At 46.6% G+C, this 27,382-nt stretch overlaps 1 protein-coding gene across 1 annotated transcript in view; it reads right to left on the bottom strand.

Moving 5' to 3' along the window:
• Positions 1-27,382, bottom strand: part of lekr1 (leucine, glutamate and lysine rich 1) — a 51,722-nt gene that overhangs the window by 13,078 nt on the left and 11,262 nt on the right. Inside the window, exons 3-8 of the mRNA XM_061218093.1 lie at positions 25,468-25,587; positions 22,031-22,194; positions 17,668-17,853; positions 13,998-14,079; positions 6,971-7,039; positions 4,863-5,066 (exon numbers count right to left, since the gene is read on the bottom strand). Coding sequence (XP_061074077.1) covers positions 4,863-5,066; positions 6,971-7,039; positions 13,998-14,079; positions 17,668-17,853; positions 22,031-22,194; positions 25,468-25,587 — 825 coding nt within the window. The remainder of the gene's footprint in view (positions 1-4,862; positions 5,067-6,970; positions 7,040-13,997; positions 14,080-17,667; positions 17,854-22,030; positions 22,195-25,467; positions 25,588-27,382) is intronic.

The raw sequence follows: 27,382 nt of genomic DNA on the forward strand, positions 1-27,382 counted from the left end.
TCCTCTCCTTCCTCACCCCCCCTCTTATTTTCTTCTTTATTATCTCTTCGATATCCCTTCATTCTGTCCAAACTGCCTCAGGTCCTCTCATTAGCCAGTTTTAGCGATTCTGAGACAGCGCATCTATTCTTCGCGTCTTTCATCGCACAGCTACTGTGAGACCTGGCGACGCTCCGCAGCTATTGTACATCCTGCAGTTGAGTGATTAATGGTGTTAAGCCCGCTGCCTGTCCTGATTAGCATCCCAAAGTGGATCCCATAGCTCTTTGTGCAACCATTGATAATGGCTCTAATGTGCTGGACACATTGAAATGAATGGCACCGCATGGTGCTGTGCTGTTACTTACATAACGGACGGGGCAGGAAAGTTCAGGCAAGGTTAATCTCTCGTCTGTTTAAAGGGCTAGCGCAGTTTACAGGAGGTTGAGTGAAGGAAAGCCTATCTCGGGAGCAGAAGCGATATTGCTGTAGTCACAGTAACTCAGCGCAGTGTGCGGGGGTCTCACTGTGTTCGCTAAGCATGTTCCTGGCCAGAAGCAGTGCTTTGGGTGTGGCTGAGGCAGGACTCCAGTCCTAGCCATCTTCGTGCCTGCAGTCTGACCGTACACAGTGTTCTAGCTGAGCTCCACTATGTACCACACTGAGGTGTAATCCCACCCCACCCCCTGTCTACTCTGGGGGGGGATTAAAACCACTTTCTGCTTAAGCCCTGCCCGGACAATTTAAAAGAAACCTGCAAGTTAATCGGATTCTGCCACATGTAAGGCTCTCCCCCGACAGACCGCTCTGTTTACTGCAGGCGGATCTCTGACACCTCTCACACGACAGAGAGCCGTCTGCCCCCAACTCTAACCCCCGCTCCCGCCTCAACCTCTCCGGTGACCCGGTGACCCTGCCCCGGTCTGGCCCGCTAAGCCCTGTCTCTACTGGCTGATGTCATTCAGAGAGCAGCATCTGAGCTCTTCAGAAAGCCAGGACTGGAGGAGTGCTCTCTCTCTGTCACGCCCTGATAAGTACACGTGGTGTAAGCAGAGGATGTTTCAACAAATCCACATTCAGCTGTAAGGAATCACCGCACAATGTAAGTGGCCATAGTGCTTCATACTAAACAGACAGAACTGCAGGAACTCCCATAGCCCTCATAGAAAACACGGTTTACAAAAATAGTTTTATCTTCAATGCAACAGCATTCTCCCATTGGTGTTTGTTTGTAGGGTGACATTTCTATTGTAATAATGTGATGTCACTGAATAAGCAATTTCAGAACCTTATTACTCTACATTCCACTCAACTGAACTAACTATAAAACTCAACTAACCCTGTTGCTCATTTTGCCCTTCCTCACTGTCTCCAACCAAGAGTATTTATTTTCCTTTTTGTCCTCTCCCAGTTTCTCCAGGGTTCAGACAGGCGGGCGGGTGGCAATGTGTCCGAGCGCACGCCACACCACCGCACGTCACCTCCCGTCCACTGGGGACAGCGGCCTCAATGGCTCCATTGTGGAGCTCCGGCAAACGGCATGAAAGGGGGTTTGTTTTATCCCCGCAATAAACCCGGGGCGAAGAGAGGAGCAGTGTCTTCTCTCGGGTCGTCTGAGGTCACGGCGGTGGTCAGAGCCCCCTCTCTGCGAACGCGTGATAATTAGCGAAGCACGACAGGGGAAAGTCCAACAGCCGCTCCAGAGACGGAGCGCGTATGTTCCCCCCTGGGCCTCGTCTCCTCCTATACTCATCATGGCGTGCTAAGTCATGTAGCCGCACTAAACGGGTACACTCTGTCAGAATATTCAGTGAGTACCTTCAGCGGCACGCTTTGCCAAGTGCTGCCTCTCTGATCTGTGTGTGGAAAAAGATCCCAGTTCGATGGCAAACTGCTGTTGTGATTGGCAAAGAGAAACAAGCTGTTCCTCTCCCAAATGGTTTTGGAGAAAACTGCTCAATGTTCTGGCTAATTTTAATGTCTGGCCCAGATGGATGAATGCTGCTTATTAAAATGATCAGTTACAAATCCACACTGCTTGAACTGAGAGATTGAAGGTATTTTGTATATAGAAATGCTGTCCTACGATTAAAATGCGAAAAGCCATTCTCCCATTTTTAAAACTAAAATTACATTTTAAACAATGCAGCATTTTGTTCATACCATGACATTTTGGAGCGGGCAAACTGTATTTCTTTAGTAGTGGAAGGATAGTGAATTTATCTAGCTGTGCAGCAGTAGTGTAGGAGGCACAGATGTTTGCGTGACAGTGTAAGCCTGTTTGCAGCAGTGTAGGAGTCACAGAAGTTTCCCTGACAGTGTAAGACTGTATGCAGCAGGGTAGGAGTCACAGAAGTTTCCCTGACAGTGTAAGCCTGTATGCAGCAGTGTAGGAGTCACAGACATTTGCCAGACAGTGTAAGACTGTATGCAGCAGGGTAGGAGTCACAGACGGTTGCCAGACAGTGTAAGCCTGTATGCAGCAGTGTAGGAGTCACAGACGTTGCTGACTGTGTAAGACTGTATGCAGCAGTGTAGGAGTCACAGACGTTTGTCAGACAGTGTAAGACTGTATGCAGCAGGGTAGGAGTCACAGACGTTTGCCTGACTGTGTAAGACTGTATGCAGCAGGGTGGGAGTCACAGACGTTTGCCTGACAGTGTAAGACTGTATGCAGCAGGGTGGGAGTCACAGACGTTTGCCAGACAGTGTAAGACTGTATGCAGCAGGGTGGGAGTCACAGACGTTTGCCAGACAGTGTAAGCCTGTATGCAGGAGGGTAGGAGTCACAGACGTTTGCCTGACTGTGTAAGACTGTATGCAGCAGGGTAGGAGTCACAGACGTTTGCCTGACAGTGTAAGACTGTATGCAGCAGTGTAGGAGTCACAGACGTTTGCCTGACAGTGTAAGACTGTATGCAGCAGTGTAGGAGTCACAGACGTTTGCCTGACAGTGTAAGCCTGCTGCTTTCAGATGTCAAAGGTTTAATGACAGGATTGCAGACAGCACTGTTCAACCCCAGGTTTAATCTATCAGACAGAGCTCCTGCTTTCACGCACATCCCAAACCACAGTTGTACAGACAGAGCCGCAGACGGTGTCGCGTTTCAAACGTAATGCTTTTTTTTTAATCCCCCGAGAAAAAAAGACATAATCCTTATTGACTTTGCAACTTCCACCCCCAACCCTAAGGCCCAGGTCCTGATATCTTATACAACCATCTCTGCTTTCAAAATGTGCTTTGAAACAGAAGAAAATAATATTACATATATTCAGGGTGTACCAGAATCTTTGGTCACTGTGATTGTCTATAATTATAATTAAAATTAAACCCAATTCTAATGTTTCCTGCAACCTCGATCAGCAAATTTAATTGAGGTTTTAGATTACAAAATTGCACCTCAAGTCAAATACATGAAAACTTCTCCAAACCAGTGAAAGAGATCATCCTCATCTTCTTGGTGAAAGGAGTTTAAATATCTATGTTGATATCTACATATTTTACCTGGCAGCAAACTATTGATTTATTAATAAAAAAACTCCCAAAACTGCCTGAGATCAGAGGTAAGGGTACGGTCACATAGACATGAAACCTTAGCTGGACTAGTCTGGGCCTCGCTTTGCATGGGCAAACACAGTGCTGTCCATAATTTTGGGTCAAAAACCCATCATTTATTTATTTGCCTCTGTACTCCACAATTTGAGATTTGTAATGAAGAAAAGTCACATGTTGTTAAAGTGCACATTGCCATATTTTAATAAAGGCCATGTTTATACATTTTGGTTTCACCATGTCAAAATATATTCAGGAGAAACTACTATTTTTGTATCTACTGCATATCTGGCAGCAGCATGGTGGTTTGAGGCTAATTTGATACCTTGGACCCTTGATGACTTAAAGCCATTTAGCCAACAAATGTGTTCCATACTGTATCGGCATAATTGAATTTATTACCCAATTCCCATAGAGATCCATTCAAATGCATAGAGTTTTAGTATCGCTTGTAGGACAACCTGAAAATGAGATATCCAGGCTCTGATGATGTTGGTAGGTCACAGACATCAAGAAGTCATGGCATGCAAAGGATATGCAACAAAATACTAAACACGACTATTTTCATAACATTGCTGTGTCCCTGAAATAGCGGGAACTATGTATAAACACTGCTGTAATTTCTACATGGTAAAACCAAAATGTACAAAAATGCCCTTTATTAAAATCTGACAAGTACAGAGGCAAATAAATAAATGATGGGTCTTTGTCCCAAACATTATAGAGGGCACTGTATGTGATAATAGACAGCTGAAGAATAGATAGGTCAACAACAGACAAGTGAATAGGTCACAAGAGGCAGGTGCTGACTGCTAAATGCCTAAATGTATGATAATAGCTAGGCGCTCAGAATAAAAACAGGTGCAAACATAGGTATGCAGATGCAAACTGACAAAAAGGGTGAACAAATGAGGATGGCAACATCTTGAGTATAGGCAGGTGCACTGCTGATAGTTGACAGGAAAAAGGGGAGAATACAGATGTCTGCAAGTTAGAATAGAGAGGCAATATAGACAGGGTTTCACATTAGAACAATGAATGAAACCGGGGAGTATAAAACAGGCACAAAGCTGGGAAAATCAGGTAAAAGCTGACAGGCAAACAGTGCAAATTAGTCAGGCAAAATTGACCAAGTGAGACTTAAAAGTTAATAGTCAAGTAAATAGGGTACATCGCCTGGTAAACAGCTAATGTGAACAGATCAACTCGTAACTATGTGGCAACCGGTGCAAATTAAGGAGTGAGTGATTTACGGGAAAAGAAGAGAGACTATTCAGGTGGGAAATGGCAGGAAAAGAGGTGAGAGCGGGCAGGTGAATATAACAATGACCTCTGTTCTGTCAGAGTGCTGATTTCCTCCCGGGCTCGCTGCAGGGATATCCTCAGAGCTGTGTTCTCACTCTCCACCTGCACACGCTGCTGTGTCACTTCCTCTTCCTGCCGCTGCCCATTCAGCAGCTCTTTCTGCAGCGACTGGCACCTCTGCTGGCACGACAACAATGTCTTCTCTTTCTCGCCCAGGTCTTCAGACAGCCTGCATGGGGCAACATGTCCACAATTCATCTGGATACACACACACACACACACACACACACACACAAGGGCACGCACGCACCTCATATCATGAAAATATGGCAATTACACTACGCGGGTTTGCACACACCTCTCATAACTACACATGACTGTACGTCTTTCCATTCTTATTGGTGAAACAGTATGGTGTAAGTGCACATGATTAAACATCCTGATAGCTCTTTGGAAAGGTTACACACAAACAAAGTATTCCAGCTACAACTTCCAGCTTCAAACTGTGGTTTCTTTCCTTTGTTTGAAAAGGAACCTGAGCACTTCCCGGAGATACGTTCATGAAGCAGTGCCTAAATGCCCAAATACCCCCAGCATCTCGCCCTGGGAACTCCATGAAATGGTGAGAAAGTCCTTGTTGCCATAACAGAAACCCTGTGAACAACTCAGTCTGCACCTGATATCTATCAGCCAGTGGGAAGCTGTGTGTCTGTGAGGAACAGAGTGCCTTTTTACACAGATAACCAAGCCAATAAAACCAACTCAAGCATTTCAATAATCAGTACATCTTCATTACGGCTTGTGTTGTTTGTTACTTAGTTGGTGTTTCATGTCTGCATAATTTCGCCAGTTTTGTGCAATGTCTACAGCATGGTACACAGCTTGGTAAATTCTGCAATAAGGAATTACTGAATACTATCCTAGAACATGAGCCTTCTGGTAACCAGCTGAATCCAGACCAGCTGGTTAGGATAGTGTCTGGACTCAGCTGGTTACCAGAAGCAATAGTTGAATTTGATTAAAGGGAGGGACCACTCAAATATAAAGAACTGATGCATTTACCATCAATTCTGCTATCTATATCCCATATTCTTTATCTTGACTTTTAAATGCACAACATAAGATATGGCTTGGATGATTTTCAAAAGTTTTGAAAGCACTGAGTCAGATGGAAACTTGTGGCTGCAAATAAAACTGAAATCATAATGTAGTCAGAGCAATACTTTCAGGAAGTCTCTTTGGAGAAAAAAACCCCCAGATCCTCACAAAAGATACCGCAAAGTCTGTCTTGCAGATTGTTGAAAATTGCATGAAAAGCGTCAGCCGTCACTGCCGAAAGAGATTTGAAAATCAAACGGAATTGTCCCGAAATCACAGGCACTTACTGCAAAGTGTTACCATGTGCCCCTCTGAGCACGTGATGAGAGGCTGCTAGCGCATTAGGGAATGTAATATTTTTATAATATCTGTCAAAGTCCTCTTCAAACACGGGCGGCGCTGAGAGAGGAGTGCGATGCTGACGGCGGTGGAAATGTGGCGTGCGTGTGAGAGCGATCCATTAAGCGCGTCTGCGGTGGCGCTAACCCCGCTTCTAACGCCCCTTTGTCTGCTCGTATTCTTTCTCGGCTTCCCGAAGTTATTTAAGTCTTTTCACACAGCCTCCGAGGACACGAAAAACTCCAGCCCTGTCAGGTTCGCAGTGCGTTCGGGAGCGGATGTGAGAACAGCACGAGGGAACACGGAGAGGGAACCCTCATTAGGACGGTCCAGAACCGGGAACCGCTGCATTCGTTTTTCAAACATGTGAAGGACTATGCTAACTAGGAGAATGTTGTCTACAGATGTTTTCAAGGTCACTGGGATAACTGGGAACCTAGCCGGCCCCATCAACAATATCAATATCAGCCATGTCCATACACTTTATGCACCTTATTTATTTACGAAGGAGACATGAGTCTCTGGTCTTAATGTCAAAAACCATACAATCTACTATGCTGAAACTTACACTTCAAAATCCATTCAATAAGAATAAAATAAATAATATTTAGAAAATATTTTCACCGCAACATGTCTTTTCCAAGACACAATTATGTCAAAAAAATACTTTTTCTGTCAAGTGTCGGGATATATTACCTTGCTCTTTGCTCCTTCTCGAATTGAATCTGCCTGAAATGAAGCTCCTCTGTTTCCTTCGCCTTGTTCCTGAAAAGCAGCAAGGTGTTTTATTAGAAACAGCATATTGTCCCATCAGCAGCTAATTGTTCCTTCAGACATGCGAACAGACAGAGGACAATCAGTGGCCACTGCAACATACACTGCTGTGGACAAACACTCATTAGGACAAATTATCCTCGCAACAAACACTCCTTACAGGAAATATTCCTTATGACATATTCTCTTTATGACAGTCCTGAACAACTGAAATTAATTTTGACAAATCCATTGCTTCTAATGATGCTCCCGATGATAAGTACTACTGAAGTAGTGCCTCTTGTGTAGGAAACAGTCATAACAACAAACATTCCAAATGAAAAATGTTCCTAATGACAAACAGTCTCATTGAAAATTCCTGAAAAAAAAACTCTGCTACGGAACGCTCAAAACAATAAATGCTCCAGCCAGGACAGACATTCCAAATAAATCCTCCTAATGAATAATGCTCCAACTGAAAAAAGAGCAATGAAAGCTCTACATGACAACTGCTCATAATGTGAAACCCCAAAACAATCACTACTAATGAAAGAAAACCCCTCTGACAAAACGCACCAAATTACAAATACCCCTAATTACAAGCGCTCCTAACAACCAATGTTGCTAATGACAACCATACCCGATGCCCAGAACACCAAACAACAGATGCTCTTAATGACAGACCAAGCAGCCAATGGTCCTAATAACAAGCATGCCTAATAGCAAACATTCCTTATGACAAATGGGCCGAATGAGAAATACTCAACAAAAGCTCTCCTCACATGAAAATCTCCTGATGACAAGCATTCCGGCTAAGGGCGCTCCTGATGACAAACGCTCCTAATGGGAAACGCTCCTAAGAACAATGCTTCGTTCCCGCAGCTGGAAAGCGTTAAAACAACTCGGTGATGATGCACCGTAAGCACTCTAATAATGTTTCTGTGACAAGGGCTATTCCATTAAATATATTACAACACTGAATGCCATTGATAAGGGAGACACAAATCATTGTCTGCGTGTGTGAGCGAGAGTACGTGTGTATTCGTGTGCGTGTTTGTGCATTTGTGTATGTGTGTATGCATGTATGTGTTTGGGCGTGTCTGTGTATGATTGCATGTATGTGCATTTTTCTACAGACGCAGGGGTGCGTGTGTGTGTGTGTGCTTGCATGTGTGTAGTACTCCCTGTAGCACAGCTGCAGAGATCATTTAGTAATAAAACTCAACTCTGATAGGCCACATAGGTCTCCTTGTACTGTAAAGTCAGAGGTTGTGTGTCATGCAAATTCATTACCAGACACCCCCCCCGGTACCACCACTGCCAATACACATGCACACACAACCCCCTGCAAGGCACAGGACTGGAACGCAAACAAGCCAGACCCCCCTCTCTACCCCCTCACACACACACACGCACACACACACACGCAGACAAATCCTCTTTCAGGCTATGCAGGCTGGCTCACGGAGTGACCTTCCTGCCACACGCTATCAGGATCCGAACGGGGCCACGCATGTGCATGTCTGGGCTCAGTCTGGGCGGCTGTTCAGCCGGAGGATTCCATCCCCCCCCCCCCCCCCCCTGTCGCTCCACCGCTCTGCTGAGAGAGCCCAGTGTTTCAAAACCACCAACTGCTGCACTTTCTGTGTTCCTCTCTTTCCCCCTCTCTCACACGCACACCCTATGTCTCTCTCTCAACCTCCCAAGGGCAGGTCAAGTGTGGAGGGTGCTGCGTGACTGGTATTGCTTACCATCCCTACCCCAACCCTTAACAATCACACTCCCAGAAATAAAGGTTTAAAAAAATTACCTACACAGATACAATGCTTGTCACTGGAGTGTTACCCTACGGGGACATACAACTGTATCCTTTTTAATCATTATTTTGTACCCTCTGTGCTTGTAAAAGGTACTAATTATTACCCAAAGAACATAATTGTACCTTTCAGGGGACATTTGGGAAACAAGCTCCTTAAAGAACAAGATGTACCTTAATTTCTGAGAGCACGAGAGCCCGTGGCTGAGCAGGTAAAATGAAGAGGGGAGTGGGTGAATGAGAGATGCTGGCGGGAGCTAAATGAGTAGCAGAGCCGGGTTTTACATCCTCAGACGGAGAGAGTGTTCCTGAGACAGGCTGCGGGGGGCTCATCGACACACTTGTTTCCGATGGCAGGTTGAGATAACCTTTTGCCGGAGCGAGGCTCCGGTGTGAGCCAGGGCGCAGGGGACAGGCGCGGCTGCCAGGAGCCGCCGTGCAGCTGTCAGGTCAGGCAGACCTGGGAGCCCAGCGCTAGCCGCTGTTAGCACTCTGACAGGGCTCTCTGTGGCAGCCGTCCACGAACAGCACTCTAATGGCTAGCACCACACTGCGCTTAGACACGGAGAAGGCGAACTCCATCTTTTATCTGTTTATTCTTCACAATCTCTCTCTCTCTGCTCCTCCATTTAAATTTTGTATCTTCTTTGCTCTTTTTCTTTTTCACTCCCCTCTTTTATTAATATAAAATTAATTAAAGCAGCATAATGCTGTTATTTAAGAGCAATGAACACCTACAAAAAAAGGCAATTTATATATTCATTCCCTCTTTCTGTCACCATCTCTTTCCTTCCCTCTTCCCCTCTCACCAAGTGCCAAAACATCCCATGTATAATTAATCACCCTGCCCAATGGAGGCACATTGAGGAAGGAAACTCCTAATTTGGCAGATTTATGAGAACAACCTAGCAAGATATTAGCAGTGAAAAGGTTGAACTGCAGGTCCAATTTCTCTCTAGGTCCCAGTTTTACATGGCCAGTAGGAAATAATGATTTGTGAGTTTGCTAATGTCACATATCTAGAGAGGAGAGGGAGAGGGAGAGGGAAGGAGAGAGGGAGAGGGAGGGGGAGAGGGAGGGAGAAAGAGGGAGAGAGAGAGAGCAGACAGAGAGAGACAGATTATATTGTGACATATCTTATACTGTTACACCCCTAGTGGGTACACAGTACACAAAGGTTTAAGGTAGGGCTGGTGTGTATGTGGATTTTTGCTTCCACAGTTTACTCTGGTCACTCAGCTGATTAGCTATGCATGAACACTGGTTCACTCAGCTGACCACATTTTGTCTTGGGGCACAAGAAGAGATATCATGGGCTTATCAATAAATGTAGCTAAATTGACAAATCACATAAATAAGTGGGCTAATTAAGTAAGTAAGAGAAGTCAGCATGAATTCCCTAAATGGAAATGCCCCTTGCTTTAGATACATTTTAGAAAATATTAGTATTATTAATTTTCAGAAACCATTATCCACGCTTCATAAACCATTCCTCCTACAGAAACACCTCCAGCTTCCAGCATTCATGGAGCAGAATACGCCATTCCATCGTTCGACCAACCGCAATTTCCTCCGGAAGTGAGACAAGCAGAAGTCCCTCCTGCGGTATGCTGGGAACAGAGGTCATGTTTGTGTTTGATGATTACGTGACATGAGAGTAGAAACCTCTCTACACGATGTCTTCATGATAGCAGAGAGTTAGTGCCTGAGATCCAGGGATGACTTTCAAATCTGATTAGATGATGTCATGCACTGTACTTTGAAAGTTGCATATGATTAATATTTGATATGCAGCTGATAAGTGTGATAATAAAAGGCAGACAGAACCAAAATGAAATAAACCAAAAACTGTGATTACAAAGCATACTGTCTCACTCTCCCCCTTGCGCTGTGGTAATAATGGGGGCACTTTAGTAATGGGGAACAAATGGAGCAGGAGTCCAGTGCAGACCGCCAGCCACTCATTGCAAAAAAATCCTTGTTATGAAATGTAAAATCTTTTTTTTTATCTCAAGTAGAAAATATTAGCTTGTTTTCACTGTTTCCTTGAAATGTAAAATTTTCTTATCCCATTGGCAAATCTTGAAATAAAAAAAAAATTCTCACCTCATTGTCAATATTTGACTTTTTTTTTTTTTTAGCAAAAATGTACTAGAAATACTATTATTAGTCTAAATATAAGACTAAGATACTTTAGACAGATTTGTATCTGTACTGGTGCACATACGGACTGGCGGGGTATGTGTGTGTGTGTGTGTGTGTGTGTGTGTGTGTGTGTGTGTGTGCGCGTGTGTGTGTGTGTGTGTGTGTGTGTGTGTGTGAGCCTTGACTGTGCCGCTGTCACAGCATTCCTCGCAGGCCTGGCGGGGTGGCATCTCACGCCTTGTTTACCCTCCGCACTTCAAAAACACGCCCGCTCGCCCATGACTGCGGCCTCACCTCCGTTCCGCCTCGGGTGGTAAGAGACATGTGGTAAGAGAAAGGTGGTATGAGAAAAGTGTTAAGAGAAAGGTGGGTAGTGAAAGGTGGTATGAGGAAGGTGGTTAGAGAAAGGTGGGTAGTGAAAGGTGGTATGAGGAAGGTGGTTAGAGAAAGGTGGTTAGTGAAAGGTGGTATGAGAAAGGTGGTAAGAGAAAGGTGGTATGAGAAAGGTGGTTAGTGAAAGGTGGTTAGAGAAAGGTGGTAAGAGAAAGGTGGTTAGAGAAAGGTGCTCAGAAACAGAGGAGCTAAAGCTGCTGCAGCAGCTCTGGGAGCATGCCCAGAATCAGTAACGACGGCTGGCCGACAGCAACATCCATCATGAACAATATGGCACCATGCGCAGTTCATCTCTCTCAGCACCGCTCCACGAACCACAAACCATCCAATGGCAACGAGTCTGATGACCTCTGACCTTAAAACTATGTTTTTGTGGGGGGCTGTTCCCGGCTAAAAGGCTCTTAGTTCAGTGATGCGCCCGTCTCAAATGAAATCCTGCCCGAGTCAGTGTCCCAAATGGTGCCGCATAACTGAAGATAGTGTCACACAGGGAAGATAGTGACACACAGGGAAGATAGTGACACACAGGGTGGAACACAGCCGGTGAAAAAACAGCACAGCCGGTGAAAAAACAGCACACATCCTGATGATTGTTTTTCCTAATCTCTGACAATTTTCCAAATGCGATTTTTCTGCAAGGCTCACTTCTCAAATATGTCTGGGTTTCCACAGACACAAGCAGGCTACCCAGCCAATACAACACGGATGGGAGACTGATGCTACAGATACTCAATTTATTGAAGAGATGTACAGCTCTACAGACCTTTGTAATCCATCATCCCATGTATAACAGTTTTTGGTTCTTTGATTTTAGTTATCAGAACATCTGTGCTGTTTTATATGAGCTTATGACCCAGCTGTGAGAGCAGCACTGTGGCACAAATGCTAACACTGTAAATCCCATCATTGCTGAATAATAAAGCTTTGGCACAAAGGTTTTATTACCTGCTCCTTGCATTTATTACTTACGGTAAAAAGAAGTCCAATCCTTAACAAGGCCAATCAGCCTGGTACATAAACCTGACCTTTTATGAGGATTATGATTCTACACTGACAATAAAAAATAAACCCAATTTGTGAAGTGCCAGAATGTACCCAAGACACAGTGGAACAGTACTCTCAAACACACAGGCGTCGTTCTGAGGCCTTGGTCCTCAGTTCCAGGACACGCAGTTCACCCAGCTAGCCTCCTTAGCGTGTACAGACACAACGCATGCCCCCTGTCACCTCTCCCCGTCTTTATTTTTCTGGCATGCGGAGAGACGCATGTTTTATTGAGGGATTTTCTCATCTTTTTAACATGCAGGGAGCGTCAGAGTTTATTCAGGTCAGGGCTCTTCATGAACGTGCGTCAGGTGATAGAGGAGGGTATGAAGGCACGCAACTACAGGACGCCCACCGCATCACTCACATCAGAGAGACAGGCGGCCATTTTCTGACAGGTTGCCACGGCAGCCCTGTCACTTCACATATCCCAGCACTATGGCACAGCCAATCAGACTCTGACAGCTCAGAGCTCACCAATCACACATACATGAATTATATATAATTTATTATAATTATTATGTTTACACTTCTAAAAAAACTTGTCAGTTTTCCAAAGATTTTAAGTGGGAAGTAGTTAATAAAATCACTTTGGTGAATTACGAACTGAACATATTCTTTCTCTGTTTCTCTCCCCCACACACAGATTTATCTGTAATAATGAATATTTACACAGAGCAGTGTTTAAACTCTCACCATCTGAAAATTACCAGCAGTTTGTCTCAGTTTGGCAGTTTAACATTCAAAACTTCTGGCATATCTCCACCAAGTTATTTAAACTTCCAACAGCTTGTGTCTCAGTGATGTAACTAACAACTGCCATGAAAAATAAGAATAAATACGAATTTGGAGCGCTATACTGTTTCAGTCAAAGCGTTTGTGTAATTTAGCTTTAAAGACATATGAAGCCAGCTCCAACAGTCAATGTCTTCAAGTGTGTTTTATGTAATTTGTCAACTATGACAAGGTGGCATGAACTCCAATATTTCCTCATACTTATTCAGTAGCAAATCCAACGAGAGTGGAAAAGCTAGAAAAAACACATCTGCACACCATCTATTTTTGTTTTATTTACACAATGGTTATGCAATTATTAACAGTAATTGGATACATGCAAGAAGCATTATACCACTGAAGTTGGCTTGGATGAGAATAGGTATTGCTTTGGCCCGCTTGGGAGAGGCTGGGTTTCCCTGCCGTTCACATGGTGATGGCGTGTGTCCCTGTGACTCAGTTCGGTGACGCTGTACTTCCCTATAGCTCAAAGGTGAGGTTGGGTATCACTGTCTTACAAAACTCAAAGGATTCTGAAGATTCCATATTTGGAATTCCACAAGACCTGCGGAGCAGCAGCTTAAATGTCAGCATGAATTTGCTGGCTCTGTGACAAACGCCGAAACTCAGGCCAAATGGCCGACTGTCTCTCGCGTCTCAGACTGCATTCCACGCGGATGCGAGGTTCACATAAGAGCAAGCGTGTAAGCGAGAGCGCGTGCGAGTGTGTTTGTGTACGGACGTTTGGAGCGCTAGGCCCGCGTGTCGTGCCGCGTATGTGCGTTCGTGTGGACTCACAGGAGCAGGGTTTCCATATGTTCTTTCGCAGACTGGCTGTCCTGGAGATTGACATGCAAGGATTTCACCTTCTCTTTCAGCTCTGAAAAAAAGGGGAAAAAGAATGTCACTGCTTTTTAAATTTAAACTGTCGGAAAGGAGGCTGCGGGCAGAAGCGACAGAATCGCTGAAGTGCTAGTGTCCTGGTGATTTTAATTTGAGCCTTCCATTGTTAAAAAAAACAGCAGGGCTTCGGAACAATGAATCCACAGTGCTTCAAAACGCTGAAAATGTCTAAAACTCTGGACGGACATTAGGGAGTCTTTCCAACCTTTACTCTGCTACCGCTTCCCACACACAGATTCATCTGTAACACCTACAGTACCATCACCCTGAAAACCATCAGCGGGCTTGTCTCTTCTTTGATAGTTTTACATTCTAGACTCAGTCACAGAATAATATTGCACAGTGTCGCGTCATTTTTCACTTCAGCGCACTGACACCCGACACTGCGCATCATGGCTGAAACAGAACTGTCTGTCTGGCTAATGGCACAGGAACACAAAATGCTGAAACCTGAGTGAAAAGAGAAGGATGCAGTGAAGTGACGTGCTATTGAGAGAGATGTGCTATTGTTGCAGCCCGCCCCCTACCCAGTTAAAGCAGCAAAGAAAAAAAGGAAAAAAAACTTCAACAACCTTGAGGCAATGTGGCCTGTAGGACCATGTGTCTGCTGACTACTGCAAAAAAAACTGTGTGTAAAAACACCTTTCAAAAACTGGAACATTAAAAGGTTTTAAAAAAAAATTTGCATAAGTGGGAGATGTTCCTTTCCACTGAGTTGGGTGCAAAGTACTGTGGACGTTTTGTCGTCATAGCGACACATTTATTTGTGCAGCTGACATGTATGCGCTCGGCCTTCCCTACCGATATTCTCATCTGCTCAGCTGCATAATTACGCCTTTCACGTTCAAGCAATTTCATCTCCCACCTTATCTATCCGCTCAGCGTGCAACTAAAACACAGCAGAAAATAACACAGGGCCTGCTCCAGGTGCAGCCCATTGACTAACTCGGGGGCAAAACTTTGCGCGCAGAACACCAACAAGGAAAGACCGTGACTGTGCTTTTCAAATACTAGTAATATGCAAATATGAAAAAGAAATTTCCAGTGACGGACATAAACGGCACGGCTTTCTTAAGAAAGAAGAGATGGATGAGAAATTCAGTGGTTTCGTATGAGACTGAACTATGGAACGCAAAAGAATCCAAAGATGCAGAGATTACATGCTATGAGAGCACGCTCTTAATGAAGTGTACACACAATGAAAGCACGACCTGCGGTGAAGTGGACCTGCTTAGTGAACCTTGGCTGCTGCCATCCACGGGAATTGTTGAGAAATATAGAGCGAGACGCCCTGACCTTTTAGCTCTATTATGATCTGCAGGATAATGAGAAAAGAAGGAGATGTAGATAGGCAGAGAGTGAGAGAGGGAGAGGGAGAGAGATTTAATTGTTGTAGCTGGTCTTGGCTATCCAGGCATTAGTGGACAAATTATGTCCAAGAAGGCCTTTGCTGAAACCTGTTCTTCACAGAGGTTATCACAAGGCATGCTGGGAAGTGGTTACTCATGTTCCAATTGCTCATAATACCTCATCAACACTATGAATGCATACAGATTAAATCTTATGGGGAACTAACCCATTTAGTCAAATGACAAAATTGCGCCTGATTTAGTTTTCACGGTACTTCATGGCAGTTTCTTTTTCAGATGTTCCGTTGTGCTGAGATGGCACAGAGCAGCCGACAGCGTGTGGGAAAACACTAAACATGGAGAAAATCTCTCAGCCTGCGGGAGCTCCAGTACAGAACTTTATCTTCCTGCTTTCTTCGCTGTTTTTCGGCTTTTGTCCCCAAACACGCTGAATGCCCTCCCCCTGGGCGTTTGTTCTGAGCTGTGAGGTGCAGGCGAGCCGCAGTCAGCCAGCACCTGGCTCAGCGACACTCTGGTGGAAGCCCTCTTGGCAGAGGCACCGGTGTCAGGCTGACATTTCTGTCCTGAGGAAAGAGGCACACTTGAGTGTGTTTTTTTATGCGGCGATAGGCTGATAATTGCTTTCTGGTCGCCGTGACCGCCCGCGCCAGGCAACACGAAAAAAAAGAAGATACAGAACAGGAAGAAAAAAAAAAAATCAGAGCGGCAACACATGTACACCAGCATGGAAAATAACCCTACCATCTTGCACAACCTGGCTGTGGTGTGTTTATGCAATGCAAGCAAGCCTTAACTTGTGAAATGAATGTGCGCTCTCCATGAGCGGCAATGAAGCAGCGCTTTCCCTCGTTCTCCTCTCCCACCTTGTTCCTTCTCTTTGCTTCTTTATTTTCACAGAAAGAGACGGGTGGTACAGAGACAGCTTCCCAAACAAGGGCTCGGAGAAAACGTCCTGCTGGACGGGTCAGGGGAGAAATGTTTCATGCTGTCTGCCTCAGCAGGAAGTTAAATGAGAGGGCCTGAAGGTGGAGGAGGGGGTTCGATGGAAGGGGGGCGGGGGGCATGAGTCAGTGCCCAGCCCTGCTCTCAACGGCAGCCGATTGAGAGAAAGTGTCAGCATGCAGACCTCCTAAAGCCCGGCGCGGCTCATCGATCCACCAATAAGAGGACAAATCCCAGCCCAGGGCATTGTGGGACTTTTAACGTTATGTAAATGTCAATGCAAATGAGCTCAGTCGCTAACTTGCGCGCTAACTGGTACAAACTGAACATTTGACATGGTCCCTGTCAAACAAATAAATAAAAAAGTAAATCAAAGCGGTGACTCACACTGCAGTGTTCCACACACGCCAGCCCGCAGGCTCTAATGAACTGACCATCCCGTATTGATTAGTCCATTCAGGAGAGTGGTGGGGCTCTGGTGAATGGGCGAGGTTTTTCCCCACACAAAAGGCAGTCGTGCAGGGTAGACGGCTCTGATGTGTTCTCTTTGTGCTGGTCCAGGAAGCCTCAGTGGGACTCAAAGAGGGCCAGGGGGTCATCAGCTGTGGAGATGCTCCGTGTCCTCTCTGTCTTATTGGGTCAAGACGCCCCGACTTTGGATTGATTAGTCACCGAATGTAAGCTTTTAAGAATGTGATAATAGCGTGTGATAGATGAGGAAGGAGCCCATGAGTAAGTGCACCAGAAAAGATAAACTGCTGATAATCAAATCATATTAATGTGGGAGAGCCTCTGTTTCTCAGTTAGAGACATGCTAAACAACAGTCAAAGTGTGAACTCGGATTATGCCTGTATCAAACCGACAGATTAGCATAAGAAACAGAGAAGAAAGAGAACTATCCTGACCTTGTCTGTTCATTATACTCATCTAATTTGAGAATGATTTCAAAAGGCCAACTTCTGCTCGTCACAACCAAAGAATTTCAGTACAGGAACAGTGTTTAAAACCTTTTTTAACAGCAACTTCATCCCTTTGTTCCCCATTGTGAAATACCGCACCATAACAGAAAAACACATATCACAGGTTTGGACACTCTGTGCCTGCACATGCCTACGTCTGTTGGTAAATGAGCGTGGTTGTGTGTGTGTGGGTGTGTGTGGCTAAATGACTCCAATCATGACCAGTGTGCAGCATATTGAGATACTCTGAGTCCCTGTTAATGATCAAGATGAATCAGATGCTCTCGGCCTACCCAGCAGCTGTGTCTGGACCTCCCGGAGCTGGGTTTGCAGCTCTCCCTGGTTCTGGGCCTGCTTTTCCAGCTCCTGGGCCCGGACCTCAGAGGAGGCCAGCCGGTCGTTCAGCTCTCTCAGCTCCTCCCTCAGACACGTCACTTCTGCCTGAGCCCCGCCCGCTGCTCGCTGTAGCTCCGCCCTCTCTGTGCACCACACAGGATGACAGAAACACAACACAACTCCAAATAACTTGAATCACAGGTGCATGCCTATTGATTATGGGAAGGAGGGCATGGTACTAAAAGTATCTGCAGAGTACAGAGCACCTGGCTCACACCCTGAAACACTTCAGCACGGCTCTACAGGGAAGCATATCATGCGTGCTCACATTCATCTCACATGACTGAGTCTGACATTTAGTGTTCCGTCAATGCACATAACCACCAGGCTGAATCCATTTTACTTGGTCTTGGTCAGTTCAGGGAGCAGCAGGTTAAATGCATATAAAAAGGGGCCAGATTCTGGCCGGGATGAGGGTTCGAAAACCCAGTAGGATGGAGGCCCTAAAGAGAAGGGTCAGAGGGGAAGGGGCCCTGAATAAATGGCCCGCCCAGATTTTGCCCGATCAAAGCGTCTCCCTCGTTTACTCTGGGCTCTGAGGCCACCTGCCGCACCTCGCGCAAGGGATGCTGGGAACTCTCAACTGAATACATCACCATTGCTTCAAATGGCAAGTTAAACGAAAGCACATTTTTGAATTTATTTGGCACAGACTCTGAGAGCTGTGGCTTTTATGTTTTCCCCAGAAGAGGATAAACATTATTTCAAATTCCAAGCTCATATTTGACACCTTTAAGACATGAGCCGTTTTAATGATTCACCAGATACCATGTGCTGAAGTGCTGAAGTGCATCTCCACACATGAATCATTGGAATTGCCCTGTGTATTTGGGGGTTGGTGAGAGGCTTATACCTTTTATGTGCCATTGAATGTTCCGGAATCCAGCTACACCCATATTCCACATAACAGGAAATTCTAATCGAGTCCTTTCGCACCCAACAGTCCTTTTGCACCCGACAGTCCTTCCACACTGGACAGTGCTTTCACACCGGACAGTCCTTTCACACCGGACAGAGACAGGGAATGGGGACAGCAGGGCCTAGCGACATGGCTGCAGTAAATAAACAACACAGATAAAGAAAAGCAGAAAAACAGCCCTGCTCAGAGCTGTTTGAGAACATACTGCAGATTTACTCCCTTGCTCACAGGCCTGCCACGCTGTGTCACGAGGCATCACAAGAAAAACAAAAAGAGGGAGATGTGGGTAAGCCACCGCCGGAGTTCACCGCAGGGTCATGGCCTTTCAGATGCTCCGCGACAACATCAGGACGGTGTGCCTCAGGTTTATGCTTCGGGGAGAGGCGAGGTCCCACAAACTCATTTAACAACCCCCTCCACCGGTGGGATGTCCTCTCTGCCCAGGCTCCGCCCTCAATGGCAGCAAGCTCCACCCTCGAATGCCGAAGGAGAGCAAAGGGTGAGTTGCTATTAGGTGAGACGTGTCTCCTGTGTATAGAATATGTGAGGAGATGTGTCTACTGTGTAGAAAACCTGAGGGGAGATGTGTCTACTGTGTAGAAAACCTGTGGGGAGACGTGTCTACTGTGTATAAAACCTGAGGGGAGACATGTCTACTGTGTAGAAAACCTGAGGGGAGACATGTCTACTGTGTATAAAACCTGAGGGGAGACGTGTCTACTGTGTATAAAACCTGTGGGGAGACGTGTCTACTGTGTAGAAAACCTGTGGGGAGACATGTCTACTGTGTAGAAAACCTGAGGGGATTCTCCCAGGAGCTTCACCGCACCTCGCCCTGCCCCCCCCCCCCCCCCTCTCTCTCTCTCTGGTGTCGGGTTTCGCGCTCGCTGGCACCACGCCCCGAAAGAGAGGTCTAAACTTGTCTCTCAGCGGCTCTGATTAAGAAGTGAGCATAATTAATGTGGAGAGAGGTGCAGCTGCACTGAAACACTCCTTTCTCTCTCTCTCTCTCTCTCTCTCCTGACATCACACCTTCCCTCTCCCTGTTACTGCACTCTCTCTCTGCCCCTTTATCCATCCTTCTCGTGTCACCCTCCCTCTCTCTATCTTTGTTCTGTCTCCGTCTGTTCCTCCCTACCTCGCCACTGATTTGTTTTCGTCTCCCTCCGTCACCGTGAGCGCAGAAAGCCGACAGACAGGTATCAGCGTATAATAGGCGGCCCACGCCCGTCAGATGGGCCCGGGCTGAGCGAGGGAGTCACGCTGCGGTGACGTGGGAGAGAGCAGCTGTGTGCCGACCCGACGCCGGAACGCCGGGAAGAGCCCAGGCGGGAGGAGGAGATTTATCAGAGCCCACACGCTCTGCGGGGACTAAATAAATACCTGGATGCCATTCAGAAATGTCGAGCAACTGTGTACACACACACGCGAGCAAGCGAATACACGCACGGACGCATGCACCCACACACACGAATGCGAGCGAACACACACACGCAGTCACGCACCCACACACACACGCAGACGGCAGTTCACAGGCACCCTTGGCAGGGAAAGCACGCACGCCCAATGTGAGGTGAGCCCAAGGTTAACTTTGAAGCTTTCATCTGCGGCAATGGCAGCGTCAGCTTCTCAAACTAACGTGAATATAGCTGATTACCACATGCACAAGCACATGAACACACGAACACACACGCACACGCACTCACACTATCTATCTGACTCTCAGACAAAGACAGACATATCTACACACACTTGCCCTTACAGACACAAGTACACACACCCTTGCTCTGTCTCACACAGACTGAGCACCTATACAGTATTTATGCAAAACAACTGTGCTTACAGACATACACTGTTTCTCTAAAACATACACACACAATGACATAATTTCCCTCTCACGCTCTCTCTCTCTCACACACACACACGCACGCACGCTCAAAAGAACCCATCAAACACACATAATTCCGCCCCCTTATCCTCTCAGAAATGCATGTGCGCTGGCTGAGCGGAGGGCTGTTTGACCTGGCTCCCTCCCACTCACTTCATTTTCAATCCCATTAGGCAGTCATATCAGCCCATTATCTTCACATGGCAATTATCTGAGAACAGTGGGTCCTCAGCCCGACGGTACGGGAGCAGAGCAGACAGTGTTCCGGCTCTGCGGGGATCTTACGGTCATCTAAATAGTCCGGCTTCTTATTGACAGGTCCTGCATTAGTGTTTGGATTACATATCCAGGTTTCTGCGTAGGTACTCACAATGCAAAACAACACCACATTCAGGACCATTACCCCCTCTCCCCTCTCTCTATCTCTGCAATGAGGTCAGAGGTAACAGGAGTCCGTATTTACTGCATCCCGGCTGGAGAATTAGGACCCTGCTGGAGAATTAGGACCCTGCGACCTTCCGGTGCAGGGGAGATAGGGCAGCACCAGGGGGCCCATTATCTGTGAAATGGATATGGAGCCAGAGCAGACTCTCTGATATAATCGTTTGCGCTCACTGTGCGAGTCAGCTTCCCGCAGGACCCGCCACCTCCCGCCCCCGCTGCAACCCACCCCGAGCTACAGTGTGGCCCTATCACTGAGTCACGAGCCCGCCAGAGCCACTGAGGGAGAGGAGCACAAATAACATCTGACACAGAAGGAGTGACAGACAGAGAGAAACAGTGTGAGAGCGGAGAAAGAGAGAAATAATCAATGGGGAGGGAACGAGAGAACAAGAACCAGAGGACAAGCAGGAGACAGAGAGAGAGAGAAAAAAAGAGAGACAGAGAGAGTGAGAGAGAGAGAGAGAGAGAGAGAGAGAGAGAGAGAAAGAGAGAGAGAGGGAAAGAGAGAGAGAGTACAAAGCACTGCCCACACAACTGAGTGGGACAAAGGGTTGGATCAATAGACGGGGAGTGTGTACATTTCCTTGCATGTGTATGTGAGCATGAGCACACGTGCTTGTTCTTTGTTCTTGTTTCTGTGTATGCGTGTGTGAGCCTTTAGTGAGTCTGTGTGTGTGTGTGTGTGTGTGTGTGTGTGTGTGTGTGAGAGAGAGTGTGTGTGCCTTTAGTTTTTCTGTGTGAGTGTGTGTGCGTTTAGTTTTCTGTGTGAGTGTGTGTGTGTGCGTTTAGTTTTTCAGTGTGGGTCTGCGAGTGTGTGTGCCTTCAGTTTTTCTGTGCGAGTGTATGTGTGTCACCTGTAAACCCTCATACGTGTTTGTACGTGCACGTGTGTGCGCGAACCTGTACAACATGTCCCTGGGTGTCAGTATATATGTAACAGAATGTACTCGTGTGCGTGTGCATCTCTAACAGCTCACGCCCACGCGTCTGAGCACCTGTCAGTCTGTACCTGCGTCTGCATCCCGGCTCGTCTGCAGCAGCCGGACGCTCCACCCCTCCCAGTGCGAGAGAAGCTGTGTGTGGTTTCTCTGGACCTCCTGCAATTCCTGGAGACAGGTGTGAAGCAGCGACTGAGACTTCCTCAGGGCCTCTACCTGTAGCTGCCTCCTCCCCCTGCAAAACACACACGGGATTGGTAGCGACTGTGTGTGTGTGTCTTTATACGTACAGTCTTGGTACATCAAACAAGAATAATGAACCAACTGAACAGGTAAAGTAGTCTTCTCTATCACATTACCAGTATTCATTCTCCTTAACAGCTGAAATTGAAACCATCACGTTACTTTTTTTCAAATGCAGTTTGAATAATTCAAACCCACTCTGGCCCCTGATTTCTATCTGTCGATATGCAAAATGTCATGGTTATTTCATAGAAAATGTAGTCATAGCACACTGTCACTCATGGCACCACAAATTCAAAGTGGAACTGTGGCAGCCTATAAATACCCTCATACAAATCATGCCTGGAGCTTTAGAGAGACACTGATGAAATAAGAGCAGCAGGCGCTGAGAAACTCAATGTCCCATGCTGCTCCCATTAGGAGAGGAGCTGTGGCAGACCTGAGAACCACGTGTCAGAGTCGCTGCTGGGGCGGTCCCCCACTGATACCCTCCGGTTCTCTTCCCTCCCACTTCCTGCCCGCTTCCAGCCTGCATCAGGCCCCGCTTGTAGACCCCACTGTGTTTCCAGCCTGAATCAGGCCCCGCTTGTAGACCCCACTGTGTTTCCAGTCTGAATCAGGCCCCGCTTGTAGACCCCACTGTGTTTCCAGCCTGAATCAGGCCCAGCTTGTAGACCCCACTGTGTTTCCAGCCTGAATCAGGCCCAGCTTGTAGACCCCACTGTGTTTCCAGCCTGCATCAGGCCCCTCTTGTAGACCCCACTGTGTTTCCAGTCTGAATCAGGCCCCTCTTGTAGACCCCACTGTGTTTCCAGTCCGAATCAGGCCCCTCTTGTAGACCCCACTGTGTTTCCAGCCTGCATCAGGCCCAGCTTGTAGACCCCACTGTGTTTCCAGTCTGAATCAGGCCCCTCTTGTAGACCCCACTGTGTTTTCAGCCTGCATCAGGCCCAGCTTGTAGACCCCACTGTGTTTCCAGCTGACTAGAAGCCAACTCTTGGCAGTCTTTTTCTAGCCCAATTCTGAACCACATTTCTACTGCATTTCAGGGTACATTCCGGTGTTTTATTTTGGTCCTCATATCCATAAGAAGACATTTGAGCGGTTTACTGACATTAAGTACAAAAAACATTTCAACTTTATCCAATTTTACATAACCATTCTCCAGCACCTCTCATAAGCTTTACTAAGAATAGGCTATTTCAGAACTACTTACTGGTGACACACGACACAACAGCACTACCAAATATGCAGAGGAAATAGTGCCACCGTCACCATCGTAATCATCAGCGACGTCATCATTAATCACCGCCATAGTCATCTTCTTTGTTGTAATTTCACTTGGGGAAATTCAGATACTGTAGCACTAACCCACTCTGCAGTCACAGAGTGAGGTCACTACCTGAGCACTGGCATCAGGGAGAAAGGAAACGAAAGTCACCACCCCCGTGCTGAACGGTGATGGGTTCCAAAATAACGGGGTGGCGTGCAGCTGCTCCTCCAGCCTGCGGACAGCTCAGCCTGAGGCTGGGTCAGCCGGGGAGAGGAAAAGGACGCCCGTTTTAGCTCCTGACTTTCCAGGTGACCCACAGAAGTTAACAGGGAGCAGATGAACATCATGTATGAAAGTGTTGATGGGCAGAGGGCTGGGAGGTCGGATTTACAGTTGAAGGGGGAAAGAATATGCTTTTTGACTATGCTCAGTAACAACAAATAATGTATTTCGGACAGGTGTTCAGGGTTTTCTTTCATGATAGAGAGAAATATTTGTTCAGGAACTGTAGAGGTCTTCCGTGGTCAACCAGCCCGTTTGAAACCAGCCAGTTTGACACCGACTGGAAAAATAGTTTTGACCTCCTTAACAACAACAAAAAAATCTTGGTGCACTAGAATATTGTCTGAACCAGAAGCCCTAATGTGCTTCTTTTTTTTTTTTCAAATGTAGCCTAATGCCCTCAGCCAAGGTCATTGGCTGCCATTGTGTCCCCACAAGTCAGGGTGTACATGTAGACAGAGACTAAAGGAAGATATCTAGGTCGGGAAGGAGCGTGTTCGCATCAGGGGAGCTTTTCTTAATATTAAAACACATCAATCTCCCGATTGACACAGAAATGTGCAACCATGAAAAATCTGAAATCAGAGTTATGTGATTATGAAGACAATGATTCAGTGGTAAACAATGGTGTTGACTATCCCAGGTGATGCGGTGTGCAGAAACACATTTTTGGCGCGGGTGTGCAGTGATGAAGCGGGGATCGTTTTTCTAGCCAGGCGTCTCAGAGAGCTTGGAGGGCGTGGTGCCAGTACTGAAACTAACACAGGTCCTCCACCCAGAAGCAGCTCGGCCCACTCAAAACACACGTCTGAAGACAACCGGGAAGTGTGAAAAAAGAGTGAACAATCTGAAGAGTTCTGACGAAGTCCTCCTCACACCCTGTCCCAAGGCTAGGAGAAGATTTAACACACACACACACACGCACACACGCACGCACATGCATCCCTGCTTGCAAAGTGACACACAAACACAGGTACCCTGAGGCCTTCACAAAAGCACACACACACACACACACGCACACATGCAGACACATACACACAAACTGAGGCACACGCACATACGTACACACATACACACACACACATACAGACAAAGGCACATAAGACAGATACATTTAAATTTGTCAGCCTCTCCCGGATAGATTGATAGGAAGGAAGGGGGTAGACGAGCCCTTGAAACGGGCTTATATTGGTACACAGAAAGTGCTAGATAAAAGCTGTTCCTGATATCTATTGATTTCACAAAGCAGCAGCAACTCATTTGATTCTGAAGGGCAAGAAGAGAGGCCTTCAGATGCCCACATCTCACATGTAACGGCGAAAGGATTTGAGCCATCTTCACAGAGATCTCTCTTTGAACCGAAGTTCTGAAATTCTCCGGCTTCCTTTCCGTTTGATCCAAAGAAAAACGTCTGCAGGCTCTGCATCGCTGGGTCGCAACCACCCCTCTCTTTTATTTTCTTCTCTCTTTATTCCAAGCCCAGCACACAGTTGTTCCCCATCTGCTGTTTCCTTCCTGTCGTGCCGTCGGTCGTTGTTTTTTCTCGCGAGCGCGGCTACTGTGGATCCCACACGCCACCAGGACACAGCTTCGCAGGAAGGCATTAGGAGAGATGGCGGCCCTCCCCTCCTCTATTCTATTCTTCCTTCCTCGCCCTGCACTCCACTTCCACGTGTTGCTGTCGGCCGTATTGTTGTGCGGTTTCCGTACCTGAGCAGTTGGCAGCGGCCGCGAGCTTTTCCCAGCTCCTGCTGCGTGACGTCTCTCTCCGCACTCACGCTCTCCAGCCGGGCCCCGTTCTGTGCCAGCTGCAGGTCAAGGCACCTCGCCCTGCCGGAGCGGACAAAGGGAGAGAGAGAGAGAGAGCGCATCGGCGCAAAGGCAACAATAAAGAGGGAGATGAAAGAAGAGAACATTTAGACAAAGAACGGAGAAAGAAATAAAATGGTGAAGGAGCCAGAATGATACAGCAGTGAAAACTCAACACCTCATCACATTTTATAGTATATGTAAATACTGCAATGCTACTGCTAAAAATGGCAAACCATTACCTTACAATATCACACCGATCTGAACATGTACAAAGGTGATAAAGTGATTTGCACTTTAACACAAATGCTAGAAACAACTTGAAAAAGCCATAGATCAGGACTATTATGTACCTGACTGGTATCAATCGTACTTGTATTGTACTTTTTGTACTTTTACTGAAGTTTTATCAAAGAGAATTAGATACTGCCAAAGTAAGTAAGCTCCATAGGGAAAATAGAAACGTGTGACACCAGGAATAAGGATCTCCGATGAGAAGAGGCCCCCCCCTTTCCCCTCACGGGCTGGTACTGCAGACTGACCCCTCCCCTACAGAGAGGTAGATTATTCCCGCACGCTATCCGGCTGCAGTGCATCTATATTAATGGCAGATAACACACAATGCCACAGGAAAAGACTCCCAGCATTCACGAGAGCGCCGTGCCACTGCTCGTCTGCGTGGAGACAGACATTTCTCATCCACGTCAAAATTCAGGAAGCTAAACGCCACTGTGCTTCCACGTCAACAAAACAACAAAGGAAAGCCGCACAATCGTTGCGTAATTACAAATATAAATAAATGAACGTCTGCTCCAGTTGAGATCCCGATAAATCATTTATGTAACGTGTGTTGCATGTGTTCCTGCTCAGCAGACAGAGACATGGTCCTGGCTGGGGCAATGGCAGGTCACACTAATGTGACTCCGTTGTAAGAGTCCTCTACGATTCTCATCCAGATTTGGCCAAATGCCAAGTTTTTTTTCATGATTCATGATGAGATTGATTTCTTAGGACTTGGTGTACTGAACAAAGATATTACATTTCGTAAAAAGATAATGCAAAACCACACCAGTTTTGCATTGTGCCTGTCATCTGTCCCTGTGAATTGTGTCATGGGAGAAAAAGGAAGTCATTAAAAATGTGTCAATACTGCGCAATTAAAGACAATAGATAGATAGACGGATAAATACTGTTTCTCTATCTCATCCTGACTCAGAACACTGTGTTCCCCTAAAAACACACCCTGTTGGGAGTTATGAAAATCATCTCTGTTGCAGTGTCACGCCTCACGTACCATCAGACGCCAGCACATTTGCTTAGCTATTGCGGTTGTCGTCAATGATATGGGGAGTGCAATGCGGTGGCCAGTCGATGACGCAGGTTTTTACCCACTCAAGCTGCAGCTAGAAAAAAGTACACACACTAAGCCAGCTCGTGCCTGCACGCCGATATCCAGCGAGAAGAGCGTAATACCCCTCGTCATTTCACTTCAAGTCGGGTTGACAATGTCGGACGCCACAAGAGGATCATCAAGCCGGCATCGCAATGTGAGACACTAAGAGGGTTTCACCGTCTGCGTGGCTGTTAGACGACGCGAAAGAAGCTAAGAACGAATAAGAGCGGGCTGCACTGTGAGCTGCACTGCGCTACCCTGCCATCACAGCCAACCCACAGCCTCCAGAGCTGCTCCGCATTTCACCGCTGACGACACGGCTGACGACAGTTGCCAAGACCCACGGGGTACGCATAGGGTACGCATAGGGTAAAAACGGCACCCGGCTACGACGCAGCACCACGTCCAGGCCGTTAGTGTATG

The sequence above is a fragment of the Conger conger genome, chromosome 13 (assembly GCF_963514075.1).
Source record: "Conger conger chromosome 13, fConCon1.1, whole genome shotgun sequence".
Lineage (NCBI taxonomy): Eukaryota > Metazoa > Chordata > Actinopteri > Anguilliformes > Congridae > Conger > Conger conger.